The 22,598-nt window shown below is 48.9% G+C and overlaps 10 protein-coding genes across 10 annotated transcripts; 4 read left to right on the forward strand and 6 right to left on the reverse strand.

The window, feature by feature from the left end:
* Positions 1-2: 2 nt before the first annotated feature.
* Positions 3-2,611, forward strand: FPRO_00687 (related to exocyst complex 100 kDa component; the record flags this gene model as incomplete). Its single annotated transcript, XM_031223658.1, has 2 exons — positions 3-198; positions 264-2,611. The coding sequence occupies 2 exons, from the start codon at positions 3-5 to the stop codon at positions 2,609-2,611; spliced, it is 2,544 nt and encodes an 847-aa protein (XP_031075784.1).
* A 148-nt stretch (positions 2,612-2,759) lies between these two features.
* Positions 2,760-4,132, reverse strand: FPRO_00686 (uncharacterized protein; the record flags this gene model as incomplete). The annotated part of the gene is made up of 5 exons (XM_031223669.1): positions 2,760-3,387; positions 3,433-3,757; positions 3,810-3,912; positions 3,966-4,044; positions 4,101-4,132. The coding sequence occupies 5 exons, from the start codon at positions 4,130-4,132 to the stop codon at positions 2,760-2,762; spliced, it is 1,167 nt and encodes a 388-aa protein (XP_031075785.1).
* A 243-nt stretch (positions 4,133-4,375) lies between these two features.
* FPRO_00685 (uncharacterized protein) lies at positions 4,376-6,550 on the reverse strand (the record flags this gene model as incomplete). Its single annotated transcript, XM_031223681.1, has 2 exons — positions 4,376-5,849; positions 5,901-6,550. The coding sequence occupies 2 exons, from the start codon at positions 6,548-6,550 to the stop codon at positions 4,376-4,378; spliced, it is 2,124 nt and encodes a 707-aa protein (XP_031075786.1).
* Positions 6,551-7,803: 1,253 nt separating this feature from the next.
* Positions 7,804-8,155, forward strand: FPRO_00684 (putative Found in Mitochondrial Proteome; the record flags this gene model as incomplete). The annotated part of the gene is made up of 3 exons (XM_031223692.1): positions 7,804-7,884; positions 7,935-7,966; positions 8,032-8,155. The coding sequence occupies 3 exons, from the start codon at positions 7,804-7,806 to the stop codon at positions 8,153-8,155; spliced, it is 237 nt and encodes a 78-aa protein (XP_031075787.1).
* A 291-nt stretch (positions 8,156-8,446) lies between these two features.
* FPRO_00683 (uncharacterized protein) lies at positions 8,447-10,804 on the forward strand (the record flags this gene model as incomplete). Its single annotated transcript, XM_031223703.1, has 2 exons — positions 8,447-9,628; positions 9,722-10,804. The coding sequence occupies 2 exons, from the start codon at positions 8,447-8,449 to the stop codon at positions 10,802-10,804; spliced, it is 2,265 nt and encodes a 754-aa protein (XP_031075788.1).
* A 1,026-nt stretch (positions 10,805-11,830) lies between these two features.
* FPRO_00682 (uncharacterized protein) lies at positions 11,831-12,121 on the reverse strand (the record flags this gene model as incomplete). Its single annotated transcript, XM_031223714.1, has 1 exon — positions 11,831-12,121. One exon carries the CDS (start codon positions 12,119-12,121, stop codon positions 11,831-11,833), a length of 291 nt encoding a protein of 96 aa, XP_031075789.1.
* Positions 12,122-12,921: 800 nt separating this feature from the next.
* On the reverse strand, positions 12,922-13,319 carry FPRO_00681 (putative ribosomal protein S28B; the record flags this gene model as incomplete). The annotated part of the gene is made up of 3 exons (XM_031223725.1): positions 12,922-12,983; positions 13,080-13,163; positions 13,259-13,319. The coding sequence occupies 3 exons, from the start codon at positions 13,317-13,319 to the stop codon at positions 12,922-12,924; spliced, it is 207 nt and encodes a 68-aa protein (XP_031075790.1).
* A 419-nt stretch (positions 13,320-13,738) lies between these two features.
* On the reverse strand, positions 13,739-15,125 carry FPRO_00680 (uncharacterized protein; the record flags this gene model as incomplete). Its single annotated transcript, XM_031223736.1, has 3 exons — positions 13,739-14,914; positions 14,971-15,030; positions 15,087-15,125. 3 exons carry the CDS (start codon positions 15,123-15,125, stop codon positions 13,739-13,741), a joined length of 1,275 nt encoding a protein of 424 aa, XP_031075791.1.
* Positions 15,126-15,793: 668 nt separating this feature from the next.
* Positions 15,794-17,506, forward strand: FPRO_00679 (uncharacterized protein; the record flags this gene model as incomplete). The annotated part of the gene is made up of 2 exons (XM_031223747.1): positions 15,794-16,337; positions 16,386-17,506. The coding sequence occupies 2 exons, from the start codon at positions 15,794-15,796 to the stop codon at positions 17,504-17,506; spliced, it is 1,665 nt and encodes a 554-aa protein (XP_031075792.1).
* A 291-nt stretch (positions 17,507-17,797) lies between these two features.
* Positions 17,798-20,969, reverse strand: FPRO_00678 (putative calcium P-type ATPase NCA-1; the record flags this gene model as incomplete). Its single annotated transcript, XM_031223758.1, has 4 exons — positions 17,798-17,888; positions 17,938-20,564; positions 20,636-20,793; positions 20,852-20,969. The coding sequence occupies 4 exons, from the start codon at positions 20,967-20,969 to the stop codon at positions 17,798-17,800; spliced, it is 2,994 nt and encodes a 997-aa protein (XP_031075793.1).
* Between the last annotated feature and the right edge of the window lie 1,629 nt (positions 20,970-22,598).

Consider the following 22,598-nt stretch of genomic DNA (forward strand, 5'->3'; position numbering starts at 1 on the left):
ACATGGAGCGCACCGCTTCTGGCCCTAAGACTCTCTTCCCGAGAGGGCCAAGCTTCACTCTGGACGACTTCTCCAACAAGGACTTTATTGTGCGTGACTTTGTCGATAGCCTAGCAGAGACCGCCGTGCCCTCGAATCGCCGGTCAGGGAGTGCGCAAACACCTTTCGATCCAAAACCCCTTATTCGGACATTTGAAAGTATGACCGGCGTACACTTTTCGGCTTATTTATTCAGATCCAATCGTGCTGACCCGAGCTGCTAGATGCCCTTGATCAACTCGGCTCGCTTGGAGCTGAACTCCAGGAGAAGGAGTCGGAGCTTATGTCCCATGTGCGCCGTGCAGAGGTAGCCCACGATTCAACACTCGAGACCCTAGGCCAGAAGCTCGACGAGTCCATGAGGGCGTTCGAACAGTTAGATCTGTCCCTCAATCAAGAACATTCCTTTAAAAATGGAGTCGGCATCAAAACACACGCTGGCGGTAACATTGCGCTCCAAATCGGCGAGAAGCTCGAGGACCTGGACAAGAAACGACGGCGTGCGAACGATGCCATATTTCTGATTCAGTGCTGGACGGAGGTCAGCGAGACGGGAAAGCTATCACTCCTACAAGACGTCCAAAGACAGGCTGGTTCTGAGCACAAAGTACGGTGCGCAATGATTGTTCGACAACTCATGCGCATCAGCCAGCGACTTGATCCGGCATCGTGGGGGCAGACGAACGGCCAGCGGAATGGTGGACAAACGAATGGTGTGGTTGGAAATATCAGATTACACAACACCAGGGAAGTCTTGGAAAAGTTCTGCGAGACGCTCGAGCAGGACCTGCTTCAACAGTTCGAAAACAGCAACAAAAAGGGCAACTATAGTGACATGATGGAATGTGCAAAGGTTCTTTACGACTTCAACGGAGGTGCCAGTGTCATCGCGACCTTTGTCAACCAGCATGCCTTCTTCTTGGACCGCGATCAACTCCTGGCCGATGAGGTTCAGGTGGATAGCGACACATGGGAACAGCTGGCAGATCCTGACTCGGAGCCGCCAACGGTGGAACCAAGCCTGCAGAACCTCTTGGACGAGATCAAGATCGTCATGCAAGACGAGTCCAACCAGATCAAACTCATCTTTCCGTACTACGAAACAGTACTTATCAAGTTCATTCAACGAATATTTCAGCAGTCAATCCAACAGAGGCTCGAAATGGTATTGGATGAAACTCTCAAAATCTCTTCTTTGGCTTTCCTGAGAGCCTTGCACTCCTCAAGAACCTATCTAGGATCATTGGTCGAAGATCTCAAGTCCCATGGCTTGACAGAACACCCCGAGCCCTGCTCCGCTCAAATAGCACACACACTTGACCAGCAGATGGAAGAGCTTTTTGTGCCATATATGATAGGCAACTCGTACATCGAGCGGGAGAGAAAGAGCCTGGAAGAAATGTACAGCTCCCTGCTCTTCAAGTATAGTATATACCATTCCAGGCGGAAAAAGGCGCCCACTGGTTTCATGGCTTCACTGGCCCAGCAAGGCACACAACTGATTGCCTCCGCAAAGGATGCCTATATCGAGCGTCTCGACTCGTCAGAACTCACAAGCACACAGAAGAAAATGATGCTGCGTGTTGCTGGCGTTCAGGATAAGGACAAGGATAACAAGAACGAAATAGAGGTCTCGGAGGAGGACGGCGCTTTGAGCGTTGCTAATGCCAAGCGCATGCTCAAGTGGTTGGCTGAGAGCGTCCAGCGCACTCTTGAGCTCGGAACCCAGACCGATACTCCCAAAGATGTGAATACTCTCCTGAACCTGCTCTTGACGAGCCTGGGCCAGGTATACATCGAGACTACTCTCGATGCTGCCCTTGACCAAGTCTCTGTGCAGGAGAACACAAAGACTGAACCTGATCTATCTTACTTGCCAACGATACAGCCAGCTGTCACTATCACAAGTCTCATGGATCGGTTCATCACAGTCGTGCTCATCCGGCTTGCGGAATCAAACACAACAGTCAGGCGTAGCATGGAGGCGCAGAAGAGGGTGGCCATTAGTAACATTGAGAAGAAGACAAACAATGTCATCAAGGGCACTATTGACGTTGTGTCAAATTGGGTGACCAAGTCCTTAGCTGGCCAGCGGAAGCAGGACTTCCGACCAAAAGAGGTCGAGCTCGACTCATTGCAGACGCAGACGTGTCTGAGCATCTGTACTTTCTTAGCCCGCGCCCAGCGTCTCGCTCGTCAAGCTATCGACGGCCAAAACTCAGAGAAGTTCTTTACCGAACTTGCTCTGGTGATTCTGAAGCTGCTCTTTGAGCACTTCAAAAAGTTCCAGGTCAACGCCACAGGAGGTCTGATGGTCACGCAAGATATCGCAAAGTACGTTTCCACAATGCGTGAGTGGCCATTGACCAAGGAGGTTGGCTCCGCTGTCGAGATGCTTACTGAGATTGGTTCTCTCTTTATCGTCGGCCCCGAAGCACTCCGCGAAAAGACACGAACACTGGCGGCATCGGGCATAAGGGGGAAGTTGTCCAGGGCAGACTTTAGAGCGTTTGTGCAGAGGCGTGATGACTCGGGGACAGTGGGTATTCAGAGCGTTTTGAGTGGTCTTTGAGCGTTGGTGCAAGAGGCGGATCATGGGAAACTCTGTAGAATGTGTTGCAGAGAGGTGTTTTTTTTGTAGCCATGAATGCATTGAATGAGATACCATGCTCTATATTCATAGTCCAAGGGCTATTGTCGATATGGTACGGAGGAGTGGTTCATAGGTCTCGTCTCATGCCACCATCTCTCCCCGTCTTCTGTTCAATCTTCTCATCGAGGAAGTCCATGATCTCACAAGTGTTGGTCAACTTCATGAGTTCCGCGCGCTCCTTCTTATCTAGAAGCGATGCCTTGTCAGACCCCATGCCCGGCGCTGTCATTTCCATAATGTGATGTTGTACCAGCTTGAATGGCACAGGGGCCTTTGCAACCTTGCAAATGAAGGTTTCAACAGCTTCCCATGGGCAAGCCGAGTAGCCAGCGAAGATGGCTGGGTTAGCAAGGAGGCCCCGGGCGGACATGAATCCAGAGAGGTGGGTGTTACTAGGGCGTGGCATGTTCACAGCGGAGTTGGTGTCGTCGAGAACAAGTTTGTCTAGTGAGGGGAGGGGAGAGTCGTTATTGGTGGTGATGGTGGGTTGAAAAGGGAGAGTGTTGAGGTCAAATACATCCCCTGAAAGAAGTATTGGGAGTATTTTCGAGTACTTGGCTGTCAAGATCTCGAGGGCTTCGGTCCTGATTGGTGTGGTTGATGGGGTTGATCTTGTCCGAGGGTGAATGGTGATCCAGTCAATCTGGCGGTTTTGTGGGTGACCTATCACGGTGTCTATGAAGTCCATGGTTTGCCTGAATGTGTCAGTGAACCTATCTTTCCTGAAAGAGAGGCCGTACCTGAGATCGTTGTGAATCCTGATTTTCACACTCACACTTCGGCCTTTGGGACTGTCAATGTCCTTTTCAAGGCCAACACCCCATCCATCACTCTCCAGACGCTGTCGAGTTTCAACCACCATATCTCTTACCAACTCACGATGGTTCATCAATGCAGCACCTAGCGTCTCAGCACAAGCCCATGACTGTGGGCATCCGCAGTTGAGATCGACGCCTTGGGTATAAGGGGCAACGAGAGCTGATGCACGAGCAAGTTCCAGGGGGACATTTGCGCCGAACTGCACGATAGTTGGTGGTTGCTTTGGTGTGGTAGAGATGGTCAAATCTATTCCAGTATATCAGCTTAGAGTTTATTATACGCGCATACTGTGACCAACCGCTGTCTCGGGCAAAACTGCTTCGATTGAACTCCTTGGCAAGGATCATAGGAGACCAACATAGGTCAACTCCATATTTGTGAACTGTTTGTCGAAATGCCAACTAACAAATATGAGCAGTTTTTTCTTTCAAGTATCACATTCTCCGAAATATACCTTTCCATATCGAACCATGGGCGCAAGAGCATATAAGAAACGATCCTGTTTCCTAGCCACATCAAAGATTTTGAGTGGACTATTTCATAAAGTTAGGCATACCCTGGACATAACGGAACGATGGTATGGACTTACTGGTCAGACTCACAATTCTCACCGATCGACATTTTGAGAAAGAATACAAGAAGCCAAGAGTAAATCCTTATTAGTCGCGATGTGCTTCTCGGTCTGTAGTGAGATGTATCGTAGTTGAATTACTTTGGAAGAGAGGTTTTTTGTGCAAGTCGAGGCACGTGACTGGACTTTTACTACCAAAATGAAGAACGCCTCAAGAAAGAAACACCACAATTACAAAATAACGACAAGCTATGTTGAGTGTTATGATTACTATTTGTATACGTCTATACCATCTAAAGTGCCGTGGCAATAACATAGTGACCGTCCCCAGAATCTTCTGACTCTACCGCAAATATGCTGTCTGCATCACCTTCAACCTCCTGAGCCTCCCGTTCATTCAGTAGCTTCTCTCTCTCCAGTATCACAGCCTCAACCCACTTCTTCTCAGCTGCCATACGCCTCATAATTTCCGCCTCTTTCTCCTTACAAGAGTCGTCTAGCCGGTGTTTGGCGCTATACATGAGCTCCTCTCGATATGTTCTGTTGTCTTCGAGTTTGGCCTCCAAGACCCTGAGCTGGTCGGCCTTCCACTTCTGCCATGCGTGGTGTTTCTGATCCATACGCTTTCTGAGAGCGAGCATTGAATTCTCAACTACTTGGTCTCCGTTATCCTTATCTTCCCAATATGCTTTGAGCCGCTCGTGGTAAGCTTCTTCAAGCTCATTCTCCTTCGCTGCTCGAACTCGGAAGTCCGCATTCAGTGAGTTTTCCTTTTCAGTCATCTTCGCCAGTGCGAGTGCTTTTAACTCAGATAGCTCCGTCTCGTGTTTCATTTCCAACTCTGACTTTGCAGCTCGGATGTCAAGAATCATATTCTCAGCTTCCTCTTCTTGGTCAACATCGAGCAATACTTGTTGCAGGTCATGCAACTCATCAAGCACGGTTCTCAGCTCTTGATACTTGACTTCAATATCCCTCCGACGGATACTCTCCTGCCGTACTCTTTCCTCGAGCTCACGCTGACGGCGTTCCTCCTCTAATCTTTCCTGCTCCAATCGTAGAAGCTCGGCCTTGAGAGCTTCTTCACGCTCAAACTCCTCAATTTGCAGAAGAATATGCCGTAGTTCCTCGGCTTCCTCTAGTTCCTGAGCGCGCTTTTCTGCGCGTCTAGAAACAACACCCTCTTTCAGTGCCTGGAGGTCCTCCATTGTACAAGTGCAAGTTCGCCAACGTCGGGAGCAAACATAACAGAACTGGGTGCCACACCTACAAGTCATGTGTTGGCAAGCCTCCCTATGCTCAACCAAGGCGTTGCAGTTGAAACATCTCTTCCAACCCTCGTCCTCGGCCAGTTGGTTTGTGAGACTCATATCGACATCTTGAGGGCAATCCTCTCCAGCATGAGCAGGCCCACGACATAACGTGCATGTTACATGAGAGCGATCGCATATTCCTTGACGCTTTCCGGGATAGATCCGCTTGGGCTTGATCCAGAGGTTACAGTTTGGATTGCTGCAGTAGACACGGTCGCTGACGGGGAGCTCCCACTCTTTAGATCGGTCTTCAAATGTCTTTTTCAGATCCGAAGGGATGAAACGCGTGACGGTCTTGACGGGTATCTCGTTTAGGCAGCACTTGGGTGGCCACTGTTGTTCATTCTGGCATGCAGCAGTAACCAGGCGAACAAAACAGTCGCGACAATAGTTATGACAAGGCACTTTGATGACGTCCTTGGGATGAAAGTCGTCCAGACAGGACACACATTCCCTGAGATTAGGTTGTTAATAGGTGAACCTCATATACGGTGCCAGAACTCACACTTCCTCGACGCAGTTTAGTTTAGCCAACCGCCCGAGACCTTCAGTAGCATTCTCAGCTTCTGCAACCTGTTCTTGCAAAACTCCGAGAGCGGCACCCGTGGCGCTACTCTCACCTCGCTCATCACTGCGCTGGAAGAAACGGCGAAGGGCAAAGAGGCGTCTCTTATTTGCTCTTGCATCGGCTTTGGTGACAACGCTAGGACCAAAAGTTGTCATGAGAATTTCCTTTTTAATCTTCGGGGGAGGTACGGCGTGATTCGCTTTTACCTCGACTGAAGGTTCTGCAGGTATAATGATGGGCAGATAAGGCTCCTTGCTTTTACCTTTCTCATTTTCCTCTTGCTTTCTTTGCTCCTCATTTTCTTTCTTTTGGCGATCTTCTTCCATGATTCTTGCGTTAACATTCTCAACTGAAGACTGAAGTACGTCGAGAAGGACTTGAGACGTGATATTTGGTGCCTTTCTCAATGCCTTTGGTGGATTGTATTCGTGCCAGTCGAGGTCAAGAATATCAAGATCGGGTAATTTCTTGACTGCCCAAGAAATTCGCTGCTCTTGCTTCTCCCTAGACGTTTCAGAGCCGTTGAGAACTTCAAAGGGGCTCTCATAGAAATTGAGGTAATCTTCAGGTCCGAAGGCACCAGGCATGAGGGGCTGTTCACGACTCAACCCTGCCATGCCTGCTATTGTTGTCAACATGAAAGCACCCTCTCGCCCGAATAAAAATATAAAAAGGCGCCAACCGGAGAGGTCAAGAATAGAGTATGCCTCTAGTAAGAAACCAAGCAATGATGTGTTTGACTGGTCGAACGGGTCGATAGCGTTGATCATGCGACAGAAAGTTATATACTTGAGTCGATTAGGTAGTAGAGAGGTGTCCCAGATCTGCAGGTCAACTTACCCGATCCTGGTGGCCCCGTGTAAGCTAATCAACCGTCCATATGCTGGTTGAGCTCTGTCCAGGAAGCATGGGAGCGTCTGTAGGTAAGGGGGTTCCAGTGCCTAATAGTTCTCTTCAGGGCCATGATATGACCAATATGTCACATCACTAGCTCAACCAGGCACTCTTTAGGCCCAGAGTCAGCCCTGGGGGCAGTCTTAGAGAGAGGCTAAGAGGCTATCATAGCATGCCATGGAGTGCCTTGGGGATGGAGCAAGATCCTGATGAAAGGATGGCATGTGGCCAATCAGACGCCCCATCTCGTGGCACGCTCGCATTTGCCTGGCCATGTCTGGGTTTCTGCCGCAGAAGCGGGCGAAGTGGCACACGCTGTTTAGAGGACCATTAGGAATGAGGCTGAGTTTCAGCTCATATTCCTAGCGTGTCTTAGACGGTGCACGTGGTCTGAAAGTGGGAGAACTGTAGCCTGAAACGGGCGAGGCCATACTAATATTAGCGGTTTGGTGTAGCTGTAAGTGGTTGGATGTTCAGTGCAAGGCAGATCGGGCGTTGACAGTGGAAGATACTAAGTTAGCGGGTTGGGTACAGTGTATGTAGGTAATGGGACCCATGGTTGTTGGTGGCCATTCCGCCTGTAATTCTGCATCTCAGTCAGGCACATCATGATTTGGCTACGTTGGAGGTATAAAGGAAGTCATTGGTGTTGATGATCTTATCTCGATAACTGGCACCTGTAGAACTATTTTCTATCACTGGGCGTCATAGGGATGGACATCGATCTATTTGTCCTCGGTCTCACAAGACAATCAACCAGAACCCCAGAGTTACCTTACCTTAGAGGGTAGACAGCCGTACCTCAGTACCTAGGTACCTAGGTATAGTCTCCACAATGATACTTCAATATTTCCCCAGCCAAAGATATCTCGACTTTAGGTAGTGATTACATCAACACTCGAGTTATTCGATCGTGATTAACCTCGGCCAAAACCAATCAATAAATATGGCACGCCTCTCAGGACTCCAAAAAGAGGTCCTAGCACTCTATAGAAACTGTCTAAGAGAGAGTCGAAAGAAGCCACAAGTATGAACGGATTATTCATTCGGGAGCTCTGTGACTGACATCGGACTCAGGCAACTCGCTCACATTTTGAGAGCTTTGCCAGGTGAGCTACTCCCAAACTTCCAATATGGGCTTTTATTTATCAATACTCTAATATCTTGCCAATAGACATGAGTTCTCTAGGAACTTGGCTATCGATAAGCGCGACTTTGCCGCCATTGAATTCCTCTTAAGGAAAGGACGACGCCAACTTGAGGTCTACGGCTCACCAGGCATCAAAGATATAAAATAGACGGCATCCAGCGGCTCCTGCCTCTCACTCCAAAGTTCAGTTGGATGTATTCGACTGAAATAATGTGGCAAGAGATGTAAAATTATCATCTTGTATAGTACCTTCCAATACTTGGCCGAGCAAGTTCTCGGAATCATCACAAACCCAACATTAGCTCGGCCAAGTTTCCCTCATCCATCACCAGCACAAACTCATTGTATTATCACTCTCATACCGAAATAACCAAGCCCTCCTTTGTCTCATATAACCAGCTCTTTTAGACTCTTATAGCTCGTGTATTGCAGAATGGTCATGTCAGAATCTAACACTGGCCCTCACAACCCAAACTTGCCCATCACACGGAAACCTCATTCTGTCAGCGACAGCTCGAGGGCTCGTGGGCGTACCATTTTTAGACCACGACGATCTGTACGCGTAAGGTACCAGAGCACAAACCAGCAACATCACGGCCCTCGATCGAGTTCATCACCACCCGATGCAACTTATATAACAAGCCCAATAAAACAGTCTAGTCACGTTCAAGGAGCGAACTATAGCGCCGTGGAAATGCACTACAATTGTGAAACAGACTGGATGGATGATTTCGAGCCTGGTTCCGCCGTCTCTGGACCAGGAAAGCAACACAAAAGTTTCCTTGCTCGTGACAGACGGTCAAGACGTGATATACCTTCGAGATCCGAATATCTCTCCAAAGACGCCTCGCTACCTTCAAAGGACGCTCGTAGAGATGTCAGTCCCTTGCGAATGTCCGAGGTCGGTATCTCAGAGCCCCCGAGAAAAGTGTGTCATTCGACTTTCAAAGGCCAATTATCCGAGATGGAGGCAGACGCGTGCCCTGCACCGTTGCAAAGTCATGCTGCAGATGTCTTCAGCAATAACTCTGTCGCCCAAGGTCACCAGAATGTAAATGACGAACTCGTGGAGGCCATCTCGAGAAATATAGCCCAACAACTACAAATGCTATCAATCAAGAATACAACCGTTCGTGGACGAAGCGACACTCAACAGCCACTTTCCTGGACCTCGGATAGCCTCGAAAACGAGTCGAGAACCTCAAGTCAAAGGGAAGCCCTGAATCGATTCACTCAAGAGCTGCAGAGATATGCTGAGCAGTCAGGTGCAAAAGGTAAGCTGCCGATACCTACTCCGACCCCACCGCGTTCTAGCACAAGCCTTCATACGATAGCAGCTCTCCTGCCCTTTCGTTCCGAGTTTAAAGCTGCCGGTCTTGCGATTACTTCAAAAGATCAAAAGAAACGTCCCTCCCACCGGTCTCCTGTTGGTAAAAATAGAGCGATGATGAACCAAGCACCCCCGTCTCATGCCGAACAACAACATATCCTCCAGATGGATGGCAATGCAGGGTACCCCAGTTCAAGTACAGAAATCCCTTTCCCGGTGTCAAAAGACATGAACGAGTTCAGATATGCAATGGTGGACCAGCCAAAGCCCCATAAGTATCGAAGAAAGAAGGTAAAGGCTGAGGAGAAAGTTCCCCAGACTTGCTGCACTTCTTGTCAACTGGGAGATCTGTGTCAATGTAGTAATGATTAGAATTGTCTGCAGCTTACACAGAAACCAAAACCTTTATATTCAGAATCCCTCAGCGAGAAGGCTTTAACGGGACCCACGGCCAAGCTTCCCAGACCACGAATGCATACATATCCCGAATGGCCCAATGTCACATCTTTGGAGAGAAGGTCGAACCAGCGGAAGAACCTCGACAAACGGAAGACAAAATCGACTTCCCCAGCTGTACGAAGCACCCTGAAGACGAGGCAATCAAATCGAGCTTTTTTCACTGGGCGAGGGACACCTATGATCTGCTCGAGCGTGTCGTTGGAATCGGTAGTCCAGGATAAAGCTGGCACATCCTCAAATAAACACCACCCTCGTGTAAAGAAAGACGTTTATGCACACAGAAATTGCAGCCAAGGTAACGAAGAGGAGAGTCCATGCATCAGACCAGTGCAGACCTCGAGAGATATCAAGCAAGCGATATCAGTACAACCTCGCCCCAGAAGCTGCCATAGCTTAAGTGCTGATGTTCTTGTCCCGCAGCAATTTCATGCCACAAAGAAGTCCAGCAAACCTTTGCCAGAACTCCCTCACCCAGATTCGACATCAACAACTACAGAACAAAGCTGCAGATTGTCTGTCGAAGATGTCTCACCATCTACACCGAAGAAGGACTTACTTGATAAAGGTAAAGCACGGGTATCATTGAACAGGGGAACCAAGTATGGAAGCTCTTCCATATCACCAAATCATATTACTGTCTGTTCACGAGGCTTTTCTGGTCGAAGGATTGGACGACCAAACGTACCAAAGCGAACATCATCCATTCGAAGTCTTCGAGCAGCCAATCAAGATTATGACCAAGATGGAGTCCTAGATCGCGATGTGCTAAGGGGCCTCCATATTGCGTCTTCGGCAGCTTGCAATGAGCAGATTGATTCGTTCATCCATGAGAAGACTGGTCTACACATTCGACAATTTCTGGCGGATCTCATGCCGCTTGAGAGTCTGGGCAACGAACCAGTGCGGGAATCGAAGGAAAAAAGGTCGAGGAGAAGGCGGGCAGACATCAGGGAGGTGAAGCGACGAGTGAGGAAATCTCGACAAATGAGAGAACGCGCCATGGTCTGATGCTTGGTGAATGGGGTGTAGCAATTCATTCTCCCAGTTTCAGCAATTCCTGTGTCTCTGAATGCAACAGATACATGGTTACGCTTAGCTTAGATAAGACGGCAAACCCTCACCAAGGTTTGCAGGATTGCGGTGCTCTCATTCAGTCATATGTTAAGCAATACCGTGTTGTGCTATGAGTAGATAGTCCTAAGGCATCGATTTCAAACATGGTGTGTGTTTGAGTGGCTACAGGGGTTGACGTATGATGCTTCCCCGCTCAACCTCAATTCTTGGCCTCTTTTGAGTTTATGATAAGCACATCAACTCGAGTTGGTGTCGCCATTATAGTCAATTTGATACATCATTAGAACCTCGCCTTTAATCAAAGACTATGGATTTTTTGCGGTTGTCTAAACATGACATTCAGGCTACGCGAGCCAACTTCACCTTGTATGTGAACCATGATGACGAACACTTCCTAAGATGTTGGAAGCATCAAACATGCAAAGGTTGTCTTGCAGCTTCACAGTGTGGCTGGTGTCCTTTTGTAGGCCTTCATTTACAAACCATATCGCTTCAAGCTGTACATACTCATCGAATTTGCAGACATGGTCATGTGTACCGAATACTAGCAACATGCCGCTGCTCGCACCAGCCTACAACGAGAACATCTGTCCACACTGGGCTGAACGTTGGGAGTTACGGACAAGGCCGCTCGGGTGCCAGGTTTCGTCAATCACGAGTCTCACTGTCATTGTCACCATTGTATCGACGCTGGTCTTTGTTTTGCTCATGGTCAGTCTTGTGATGGCTATCCGACGGTTCTGGCAGTATCACAAGAAGCATCCTGGTTGGTGGCGGCTACGGAATCAACGCTGGGCAAGAACGTGGTTACGAGCTGGAGAACTTGAGCCCCTACTACCAGGAAGCTGGCCGGATAATGGAGGTCCTTAGTATAAAAAGTGGAGGGACCAACGACTAAGAGGTTTAGAAGAGTCACGTTACAGACACCGAGCGATTTTTGTAACTGACACTCGATATCCTTCACCCGGAGCTGACGGGAGGGATGATAGCCACTTCGTCTGCTTCCTGGATCACTGTGTCTGAAGCTCCCTCCTCACTAGGCGAGTCTACATAATCAAGGTTGACAGTGACTAGACAGGAATCGAGGATCTTGGTTTTCATGCCGGGATACTTGGACTCGAGCTCGGCGAAGAGCTTATTGAGCGTCATCGTGGCCGGCAAAGCTTCATAGTCCCTACCAGTGAAAGAGCTAGCACTGGCAAAGTAAAGAACGTTGAAATGTCCGGCCGGAGGCTTGGGGACCGAAGACATTGTGGAAGCGAGGTGCCTATAAAATTCTTTTTGCAATGTTAGCATTGGCAAGAAACAGAGTTCAAAAACAAGTGGTGAAGGAGGGTTTGGATCAGAGATCTTGGTGATAAAAAGGTACATCAATGTATGTTTCAGGTAATACATGCTAAAAAACATCATTCCAACTAGAGTTGTATAAGGATAAATGTGCTGACTTACCAATAAAGTCGGGAGAGACTTGAGTTGTGAAAAGAAAATTGTTGGAGGTGGAAGAAGGAAACTTTTGAAGATTTCCTCTGGCCGCCCCGCCTAATTTGAGGTCAGAGAAGTTGCACGTGACTGGATTTCACGATGTGAAGCGAGGTTAGTTATGGAGACGCAGAATGTCAGAGAGAAAAAAGAGGTATTCATGTCTCCAGTTGCCAGGTCAACACTGAACCCCGAGGTCGTTGAGTTCGCATCATAGCACTTGTTGACTGGAGAACTGCCGATGTGATCTTTTCTCGCCTGAACTGAGCTGAGCTTCTCAAGGATCGGAGCTGTTGAAACAGAGGGAGAATACCACGGAGAAAACAAGAAATGGATTTCACTTTTCTTCGGATTCCAATACTGCAGAAGAACAACTGTTCTGGTATTTTTTCGTTATGCCAGACCAGATCCGTCCGTGTGACTCCTCTAACAAATGAAACTGGAGTGTCATGTGCAGCTCCAGGTCAATGTCCCAGTCCCAATACAAGGCGCGCACGCCATAGCATTAGCATGCATAGACCATACGTCGTTGACCGTCTTTCGAGAACCCCATGCTGCCCCAGAATGCACATTTATCGGAGCCGTCTGGCCTCACGCTCGGATTCGAGCAGGCAAAGGATATCGTCCTCACGGACTGTGGTGGTTGTACGTTAGCATTTGTAATCTTGTATTCCTACTCCGAACCCTCGTTTGTGCGCTGGAGGGGGCGGCTTCGAGAATCAAATCGTACCTGGGCCCTTCACGTTTCGGATGATCGATCGGGTTTGGTCGTCCATGAACTCGACGCGGACCTGGGTGACACCACCACGAGAACCTATCCATCTAGTCAGAAAATCCGTTTTTCATTCCATCGTTTCGATCCTTCTGATATCTTGTTTCATCGATATCAAGTTTCGGGGAAAGACGCACCGGTTCGGCCGAGAACTCGGGTGACCTTGACGAGCTTGACGGGCTGCTTGGAGGCGTCCATTGTTGCGACCTGAAGAACTGGTGAGCTGGATGAGAATGGAAAGCGCGATGGGTCGAGAAGAAGCCGTACTTTTGGGAGTTTGAGTGGATTGGGCGGTGGTCGCGAACGTGAGCTGGAGGAAGATGGAACTTTTTTTCGTTTACCAAATCAATTAATTTGGTGTGTCAAACTGCAAAAAAGCCCTGAGCCCCACGAGCGGATTAAGAGTTGGGCCGATTGTGTTTAGCCATGTGGCGCAGCTTGTGGCGCCATGAGCGAGATGGCCGCCACATGTATCAAAGCTAAGATATGGATCATGAGATTTGTTTGAAGTGAAAAAGATTACATGTTTTTGGTTATTTGGATATCAACAACTCAGTTGATTCGTTTCCTCAATTATTTGGCTTATCTACTGGGGTATCAGATCAACGCATCGTTATTCATAAATCTTCCATCCTCTCCTCTAGATCCTTGACCCACTCCTCCATCACTTGCTTATTTTTCTCAATAGACATACTGCCGTCCTTTACAGCCGCCTCAATCTTCACAAGACCTTCGTTCCACTGCTTCAGTTCCGTAGCCATCTCTGCTTGCTGTTTCTCAATGCGGGCCAGTGTCTCACTCGCAGTGGCAGCATCGGAATGAATTGCTCTCAGTGAACGAAGTCGATCCAGCAGAGGTGGGAGGATAGGAGTCAAGTTTTCAATCGTAGGGAGGATACCGTACAGAGCATTGATTTTGGCTTCTTGCTCAGTCTCTTCACTCTGAGCTGAAGAGCCATTTCGACCAAGCTCTTCTCTCAGTGATCTGGCCTTCTCCCGAGAGTCATTGAGCTTGTCCTGCTCTTGGGCCAGTGTTCGTACACGCCGACTGATTGCATCCAAATTGGCTGTCGAAGCTTCGGCAAGCGTAGAAATCTGCTTGTTCATAGAGTCCAAAGTAGGCAGAATTGCACGAGGAAGACCATTAGCATCAGACTCTTGCATCAATGAAGCATTGATCCCGAGTCCCCGCTCCAGCATCAATAACCGACGGTCGAAATCAGTTGCCTTGGCTAATGCATGGCTTTGTTCATACGTCGGTTCGTACATTAAAGTATAAGTTGCATCCTCTGTTGAAGGTGCCTCGGTCTTCTCCTCAGAATTTGAAGTTACATTAGCCCCTGCAATCCGAATCGAGGTTGGCCGACCGGTGGGTTGCGATATCTCGTCCAAGACTTGGCTGAGGGAAGTCAGTCTGTCGTCACCGGTGGTGGCGTCAATGTTTTCCTTTGTTTGTGATTCTGCTTTTCGCTTTGCATATTCGTTCTTTGCTTCTTCCACTTCGCGCTTCAGGCGGGCAATTCGGCGTTCCAGACTCTCATCGTCGTCGTCGTCAGAGAGATCGCCAAGCTCCTGAGTACCGTCCTGCAGTATTCTTTGTCTCCGACTGGACACCTTGTACGCCTTGCGCTTCCCGTCGACTCGGTCCGAGAAGTCGACTCCGTTCGCGTCAACGTTGGTGGGAAGGAAGCGAGAACGTGCTTCATCTATTCGCAGCCGGGATCGAGATATACCGGGTGTCTCATCCTCGATATCGTAGAACTCGTCGTCCGAATGGGTTCGAGCAGTGGTTGTCTAGAGATACGTCAATGGCTGTGAACCGACTGTATGTGTAACACGAAGAAGCTTACAGGGACTGTAGAGTTATCATCTGTGAGCTCCGGGGTCTCGTAGATGTCTGGAGCGGAGTCCTAGGTAAGGTCGTCAGCATCTTCAAGATCTCTTTGTGCCAAAGGTAACAACTCACCAGATCTGGAAGAGCCGCGTATTTCCTATTAAGAGCCATTTCCAGTATCAAGGGAGATTTGAGTAGGAGAAAATTGCTACGTCAACCAGGGCCTCCGGTTACAGAGCTTTATTCTGACATAAACTTGTTGTGATGTTGTAAGGTGAAGGTGCATCACTTTGTACTTCGCTTCTGACAACAATGGAAATGGCAGTGAAACCAAGCACTGTCCAGTTATATCCCTTTTCGGCTTCCGAAATGGTTGAAGCACTGACCATTAGCGTAACAATAGCGCTAATGCTTCACTGTTTACTTATCCCCTGGCGGCGTTAGACCCTGCCTACAAGTCTAGTACCTAGGGATTCAGAGGTGCCCGGGCTACAGGGCGCAGGCGCGTTTAATCAGACGCGCGCTGACTCGCCAAGGGCGAGTGGGGAATTCCAGCAACATCTCAGTGAACTTACCTGGCCAGTGAAGGAAGGAACAAACACAGTTGATAAGTTGTTGTTTCGAGGAGGAAGCCGCCGTATCAAATCTTGGCTCATACACTCACATTCTTTTGATTTCTTTCTTTCTTTGCTTTTAAACGTCTCATGGCCATGCTCTAGCTTTTGAAGTTCTTTCCTTTCAGAAGCGTCTGGACGTCAAATCTCTCACCACGGCACATAAGTTCATTTCAAAACCCTTACATTTCCATCTCGGCTTCTCGCAGGGAGAATCAATCTGCAATGGCTGGCAGAGTGACGGGGTTAAGCAGACACCAAAGACCGCCGCCGCTTCTTTCCCAGATTCGTGGCTATGAAAAGCGAAAGCTTGAACAGCAACCTGACGATGTCAACGCTCTGCCCATGTCTTCCGAAGACGAGGCTGAAGACGATATACCCTCCCCCGCCGACTTAAGGCTGAGACCAAGTGGCTCTCAGGCCCAGACGCCAATCGAGCAGTCTGATGATTCCGAACCAGAAACTTCAGCTCGTGGAGATATCAAGCGCACAGCCTTCCGCAACCCGAGTAGCAGTAAAAGTCGTAGGAATTCCACCCGAAAGGTGAACCAGAAGGAAGAAAAGACATCGAAAACAGGAAGCCATGCGGAAACATCTTCCTCGAGCGTGAAACGAAGGAAACTTGGCGGCAGCAAATCCGGGAATGGCTCTCATTTCGAAGACACTTATGGATTCCCCAACGCAGGCAGCAGCAAAGCAAAATATGGGAGCTCACAGCCTCGAGGATCGCAGGCTTCTCGTGGCTCGCAAAGTTCTCAAGTAAAGAAAGGTTCGTCAAACTGGCGACCGTGTCACTTTCTTATTAATCCGTATGTAGGCAAGGCAAAAGTGACAAAGGGCGAGCTTATAAATGAGAAGACCGAAGAAGACGAGTTCTTACGTAGCTCTCAGACGGAAGAAAAGCCGACCTTCAAGCCTGTGTCACAAGAATCTTTTAGTAGTCCCACAAAGTCGAGGGTTTCTTTAAGGCCTGCACCCCAGGATGACTTGGGGACCCCCAAAAAGAAAGGGAGCATAGAAAGAAAACCCACAAGCCGCGGTTTATCTACTACTCCAACAAAAAGCCAGGTAGCTCACACCGCCACCAAACTTTCGCAAGACGGCCCGAGCAGGTCGCGCTCGTCGTCTCAGAATCGAACGGGTGTCTGGAAAATGATCCCCCCTCAGAAGAAACCAGAGGACCGACCCAAGACTCCCGAGTATAAACCACCCACGTTCGTTGCGCCAGCCGAGATCGATGGTATGCAGACAAGCATTAGCGATATAGGTAGCATATCATCGCCAGTCTTATCAGATCTAGATGAACTCAGCGACACAGAAACGATCAATGAGGAGCCCCTCGCAGACAAAAACAGTTTGGACGATAGAGTGACGAAATGCCCGTGGTGTGGGGACCTTGTGTCGGAACAGACCCTCAAGGATTATTCGAAGGGGAAGAGACTGAACGTGCAGATGCAAACAAGGTTCTGTGCTAAACACAAGAAAGAAACTGCCATGGACACATGGCGTGAAAGAGGCTATCCTCATGTTGACTGGAGCCATCTTGAAGGGCGACTGGATGACCATCGAGCATACTTGACCAAGATCGTCAATGGTAAACAGTCGTTTTTCCGTGATATTCTAGCAGAGAAAATCGAAACAGGCCAGGCCAGGTCACTCAAGAAGGAGGGTAACCTCAACCCAGGCTACTATGGCCCAAGAGGCTGCAAGCTTATGTGCGATTACCTCGTGGAGGAATTTGGTGAATCGTTGAAAGAGAATGCGACAAAAGATCGTGTCATCGCTGGTCGTGGTTCTGCAGCCTTTATCCAGTCGGTGTTGGTAGCTGAACTTGCTGTACAATTGATCATGGAGGATATGGATGTGTCTGCCTCGGAGGCCAGGGAGATTATGGAGGAGAGCAAGGCTCTTGGTGAGCTGATCCATGAAGAAACATGACAATGAATGTGAAAATACAGACGGCAAATAGATACTTATATACATATATAATACGTCAAGAATAAAAAATGCTCATGCCCCTTGTCCGATGTTTGCTTGCTTGCATACTTTTTTCTTGGCATACTGAATGGCATGAAAGCAGAATTTTGGATTTCGTTACATCGGAGGCCAATGTGGCCGTCTAGGTCTAATCGCAGCTCTCTGAACTGGTCAGAATATGATACATGTAGATTCTAGTCAATGCTGACATTTCGCCAGGTCTTCCTCGCCGATCCCTCTACCCACGCCGTTCTATTGTTCCTTCTTTGTCTTGAGGGAAATGTCAGTTGTTGTCTGCATGAAGAACTGTCGCTCAATAGCTTTGAGTATCTCGTCGAGAAGTCTGCATCAAGTTAGTTGGCTGTGAGCAAATAGCAGCAAGTTGAACTTACACGACAGGGGCACTGATGACAACAACTGCTTTCCATTCCAAAGCGTTTAGGGGCACAATGGAGAACAGGCCTTGAAGGAAGGGAATATAGACGAGGGCAAAATGCAAAGCCATGGACAGAGCGATTGCATAAACGAGCATCATGTTCTTCCAAAGGGGCAGAGTGAGGAGAGATTCGCTAGATGACAGCGCGTTGACGGCGTTGAACATTTCAATGACAACCAGGATAGACAAGGAGACCGTTGAAGCTGCCTTGGCCATATCGTTGGAGAACATGGAGCAGCCGATTTCGGGGAAGTCAGCTGAGCAGTGGTGGAAGCGAGTGAGTTGGCGGAAAGTGATCTGAGGACCCTCCGGGTTATACATGAACCACCAAGCATAGCCAGCAACAGTAGCGAGACCAACATAGGTACCAATGACGAGATACCGGAAGAAGAGCCATCCGCCAATCAGAGCTTCATCCCTCTTGCGAGGACGACGCTTCATGATGTCGTGGTCGGGGGGGTTAAAAGACAGAGCGGTGGCAGGCAGACCATCTGTGACGAGGTTGACCCAAAGAAGTTGAACTGGAACGAGAGCCTCGGGCATACCAAGAGCAGCCGTCAGGAAAATCGAGACGACCTCACCAATGTTGGACGAGATCAGATACCGGATGAATTGCTGAGTATTGTTGTAAATGGAACGACCCTCCTCGATGGCTACCTCAATAGTGGCAAAGTTGCTGTCAGCAAGAACCATGTCAGCAGCTAGCTTGGAGACATCAGTTCCTGAGCCCATCGCAACACCAATATCGGCCTTCTTCAGAGCAGGGGCATCGTTGACACCATCACCAGTCATAGCAACAACCTCACCAAGAGATTGAAGTAGGTCGACCAGTCGAGATTTGTGGCTGGGTTCAACGCGGGAGAACAGGGAGGCACGCTTAGCTGCTTCAAGTTGCTCGCTAGGGGACAACTGGTCAAACTCGCGGCCGGTGTAGCTCTTTCCAGTAAGATCCTCATGCTGACCAAAAACGCCAATCTGGCGGCAAATGCTTTCAGCAGTGTTACGATTGTCTCCAGTGATGACGATGACACGGATACCAGCATCCTTGCACTTCTGTACAGCCCCGGGAACCTCCTCTCTGGGAGGATCAAGCATGCAGACGAGGCCAAGGAAAGTCATGTTCTGTTCAAGCTGGGCATATTGTTCGGTAGAAGAAGCAGTGTGCAGAAGAGGGTTCTCAGCCACCTTGTCGATGCTGGCGAGAGCGATGACTCGAAGACCGTTGTTGCCATATCGTACAATCTCGTTCATGAGGCGGTCTGCAATCTTCTTGGTGAGTGCAACCTTCTTGCCATTGGAGCCAACGAGAGTTTGTGTGCAGCGATCGATAACGGATTCGGGAGCGCCCTTGACCAAGAGTTTCTTATCATTACCCTTACCAACCAAGACAGACATGCTCTTGCGATCCCGAGAGAACTCGTACGTAGCTAGGCGAGGTAGTTCCTTCTGGTAGGCTGCACTGGCATAATGAACACAATCTTCAGGGCGGGTATCGGTAGGGGCACAAGGTCCAATCTTCTCAACCAAGACTCGAAGAGCACCCTCGGTTGGTTCACCAATGCTGGAGAAAGTGGCAGATCGAGAATCATAGGCAAGCTGGGCGTCATTGCAAATGGCAGCTACCTGTGTCATTTGGCGGATGGTAGCAGAAGAGTTGGGGAGGTCCTGAACGACAACACCGTTTGATTTGATGGCTCCGCGAGGTGCGAAGGTAGTGCCCTCAACATCGAGCTCGTCTAGACCACTGCCATCTTCGTTGAGATGCAGAACCTTACTAACGCTCATCTGGTTGGTGGTCAGAGTACCAGTCTTGTCAGAGCAGATGACGCTGCAGCTCCCGAGGGTCTCAACAGAAGGGAGGCTTCGGACGACAGCGTTCTTAGCAGCCATCTTTCTCGTTCCAAGAGCCAAGCAGGTAGTGATGACAACAGCCAGACCCTCAGGGATCGCAGCAACACCAAGGGAGACGGCAATCTTAAGGTAGTAAATGGCGCCCTTGGTCCAGTTGCCGTGACTAGGATCATTGAAGTTGGGAATGTTGATGAGCCAAACCAAGATGCAAATGACAGTAATAACCTTGGCTAGACTGTCGCCGAAGTCGTTAAGCTTCTGCTTCAGGGGCGTGGGTTCCGAGATCTGGGCAGTAATGCTTTCGTGGATATCTCCGATAGCGGTGTTAGGGCCTGTGAGAACAACAATTGCTCGAGCGCGACCAGTTACAACAGTTGTTCCAGAGAACAACATGTTGGTCTGGTCCTGTAGAACAGCTTTCTCATCTTCGATAACGGTAGAGGCGCGTTTGCCGACGCTCTCGCTCTCTCCAGTGAGAACTGCCTGGTCGACAGAGAAACTGTTGCTTTCGATAGAGATAACTCGACAATCAGCAGGAATACGATCGCCAATAGAGACTGTGACGATGTCGCCGGGGACTAGCTCTTCGGCCTTGACTCGTGAAACATGACCACCATTTCGCACCACATTTGCTTCGTTGGCTGAGTATTCCTGTAGGGCGGCGATGGCCTTCTCGGCGCTGCTCTCCTGGGAGACTCCGACGACACCGTTGAGAATGAGAATGGTGAGAATCTATGGGAGGCATGTCAATGGTTTGCTCAACAAGAGAAACAGACAGGATCGGAGAGCGAGTTTGCACTTACAACAACTGGGTCGACGAAAGCACTCCAGCCTTCTTCATCGTCGAAAAGTGCCAGAACGAATGAGACTGCGGCGGAACCAAGAAGGATAAGAACTAGCTGGTCCTTGAATTGCTCTAGGATAAGCTCCCACAGAGGAGTAGGAGGCTCCTCAGGAATAGCTACCAGAAGTTAGACAGTTGAAAAACATGGTGGGGTTACGGAGCGTATCTGACGTACAGTTGCGCCCATGTTTGTTGCGTAGCTCGGTGACCTGAGAGTCGCTCAAGCCTGTAGCCTCGTTGACGTTGAAGTTGGCGAGGACATCGCCGACTGGTTTCGCGAACGCGCTCTCCATGGTGAAGGCGATGCGCAACGCGAGCGCTCGGGACGACGCTGAATCAAGTGTGTAAACCGAGAAGTTGACAGCGAGACGACTTGCGAAAGAGAGAGAGAAAGTGTCTCGTTAACCTTGAAACAAGGAAAGGAGGGTAATGTAGATGTCAGAAAGAAAATGACAACACGTGTACTAGAACCTGGATGAAAAGGAAAGTGTAGGAGAGAAAGATAAAAGACACGGAGGCAATAAACTATAGTAATCGCCGGTTTCCAATCCTGTCATGGAACAGTTTACTCCGTACAGTTAGGTAGATTTGTCAAGACTAGAGAGGCAAGGCGATGAAAGGGCCCACGCACGTGGCAACCTCCAACCTTGCAGTATAGATTTTATTCTGACTAATGGTGGAGTCTGCTGTGAAACCTGCTTCATCGGACTAAGTGATACTAAAACTAGACAGAATCTGAGTTGCGAGACTTTCAACTTTTCTGCTTCCACCTTTCGTTGGAAATTCTCAAGTCAAGGCGCTTCTTCATGGTCGAAAAGCTCAACGTGTTCGTTTCCGTCTCGGGCAGTCGGCATGTCTCTCCAGTCTTCTAGCGTGACAGTAGCGCATCCCCACAATCTGGGAGGGCCACTGTAAACCCTCCTGAAAACCAGGCACCAGTCCCCTGAAAACCGATTCAAAGACTGTTCTCCCGCCGAGAAACCCCAGCTCGATTTTACCTTAGTTGGGTCTAGCTCTGTCAGCACCGCCACGATGCCGAGCCAGTTAGCTTACACCTTACATCACGACAAGATACAAGTTGAGTCTTTACTTGCCGAGCATATATGCCAAGTTGTCGATTGCCGAATAAGCCGCTCTCACCAATTGAAGTTGAAGGTAAGTATGGGTAAGTCAGAGGGTCGGTGGAGACCACTACATATCTATCCACGAAGATATGTGATACTCGTAAGCTTCTCAGATCAAAGCCATTCCATCCCGGCTCGGTATCGCCGACTGACTCGGAATAGGGCTTCGCTGAGAAAAGTTGGTGATCATGACAGCCTCTACTGTGCGTGGTGCAACAAGACATCATGCTCGAGTCTGTCTAGGTCTGTGTAGTAGATATCTTCTGGCAAGGATACTCTCGAGATACTTTTTTTTTTTTCAAATGAAGCATAAACTACTGTATGGGGATTGCTTAGATACCTAGTGACCAGTTTACTACTCTCCAGATATAGATGTTTGATATAAGACACCACTGTCACCTAATGTGCTTGATCTTGAATATGATATTTTATTTCCGCCAAGTATCGGCCTTAAACATGATGTCAGACACGGTTTCTCCACATCGGACAACCAGGCTATTAAAATTCATTGGAAGTCCTTTAGGGAGCAAGAAGACACCAAACTTTGATATAGGGTGTCAAAATGAACTGAGCAAAGAGTCCCCTAGGCTTAGGCTAGATTCATCTAAGCATTTTATTCGCTTATTAGGGTCAAGGTCTTGAGTTTTCTTTCCTCCCCTAGAAAGGAAATCATTCACTTCGGCTGTTACGTGGATACCGTAGTGCGTTATTGGGTTGTGATCCATGACCAACAACTGGCAAGTTCCTAAATCATAAACACAATACAACATATATCACCAGCTGTCTAGCAACATCAAT

The sequence above is a fragment of the Fusarium proliferatum genome, assembly GCF_900067095.1.
Source record: "Fusarium proliferatum ET1 genome assembly, contig: FPRO_scaffold001, whole genome shotgun sequence".
Taxonomy (NCBI): Eukaryota; Fungi; Ascomycota; class Sordariomycetes; order Hypocreales; family Nectriaceae; genus Fusarium; species Fusarium proliferatum.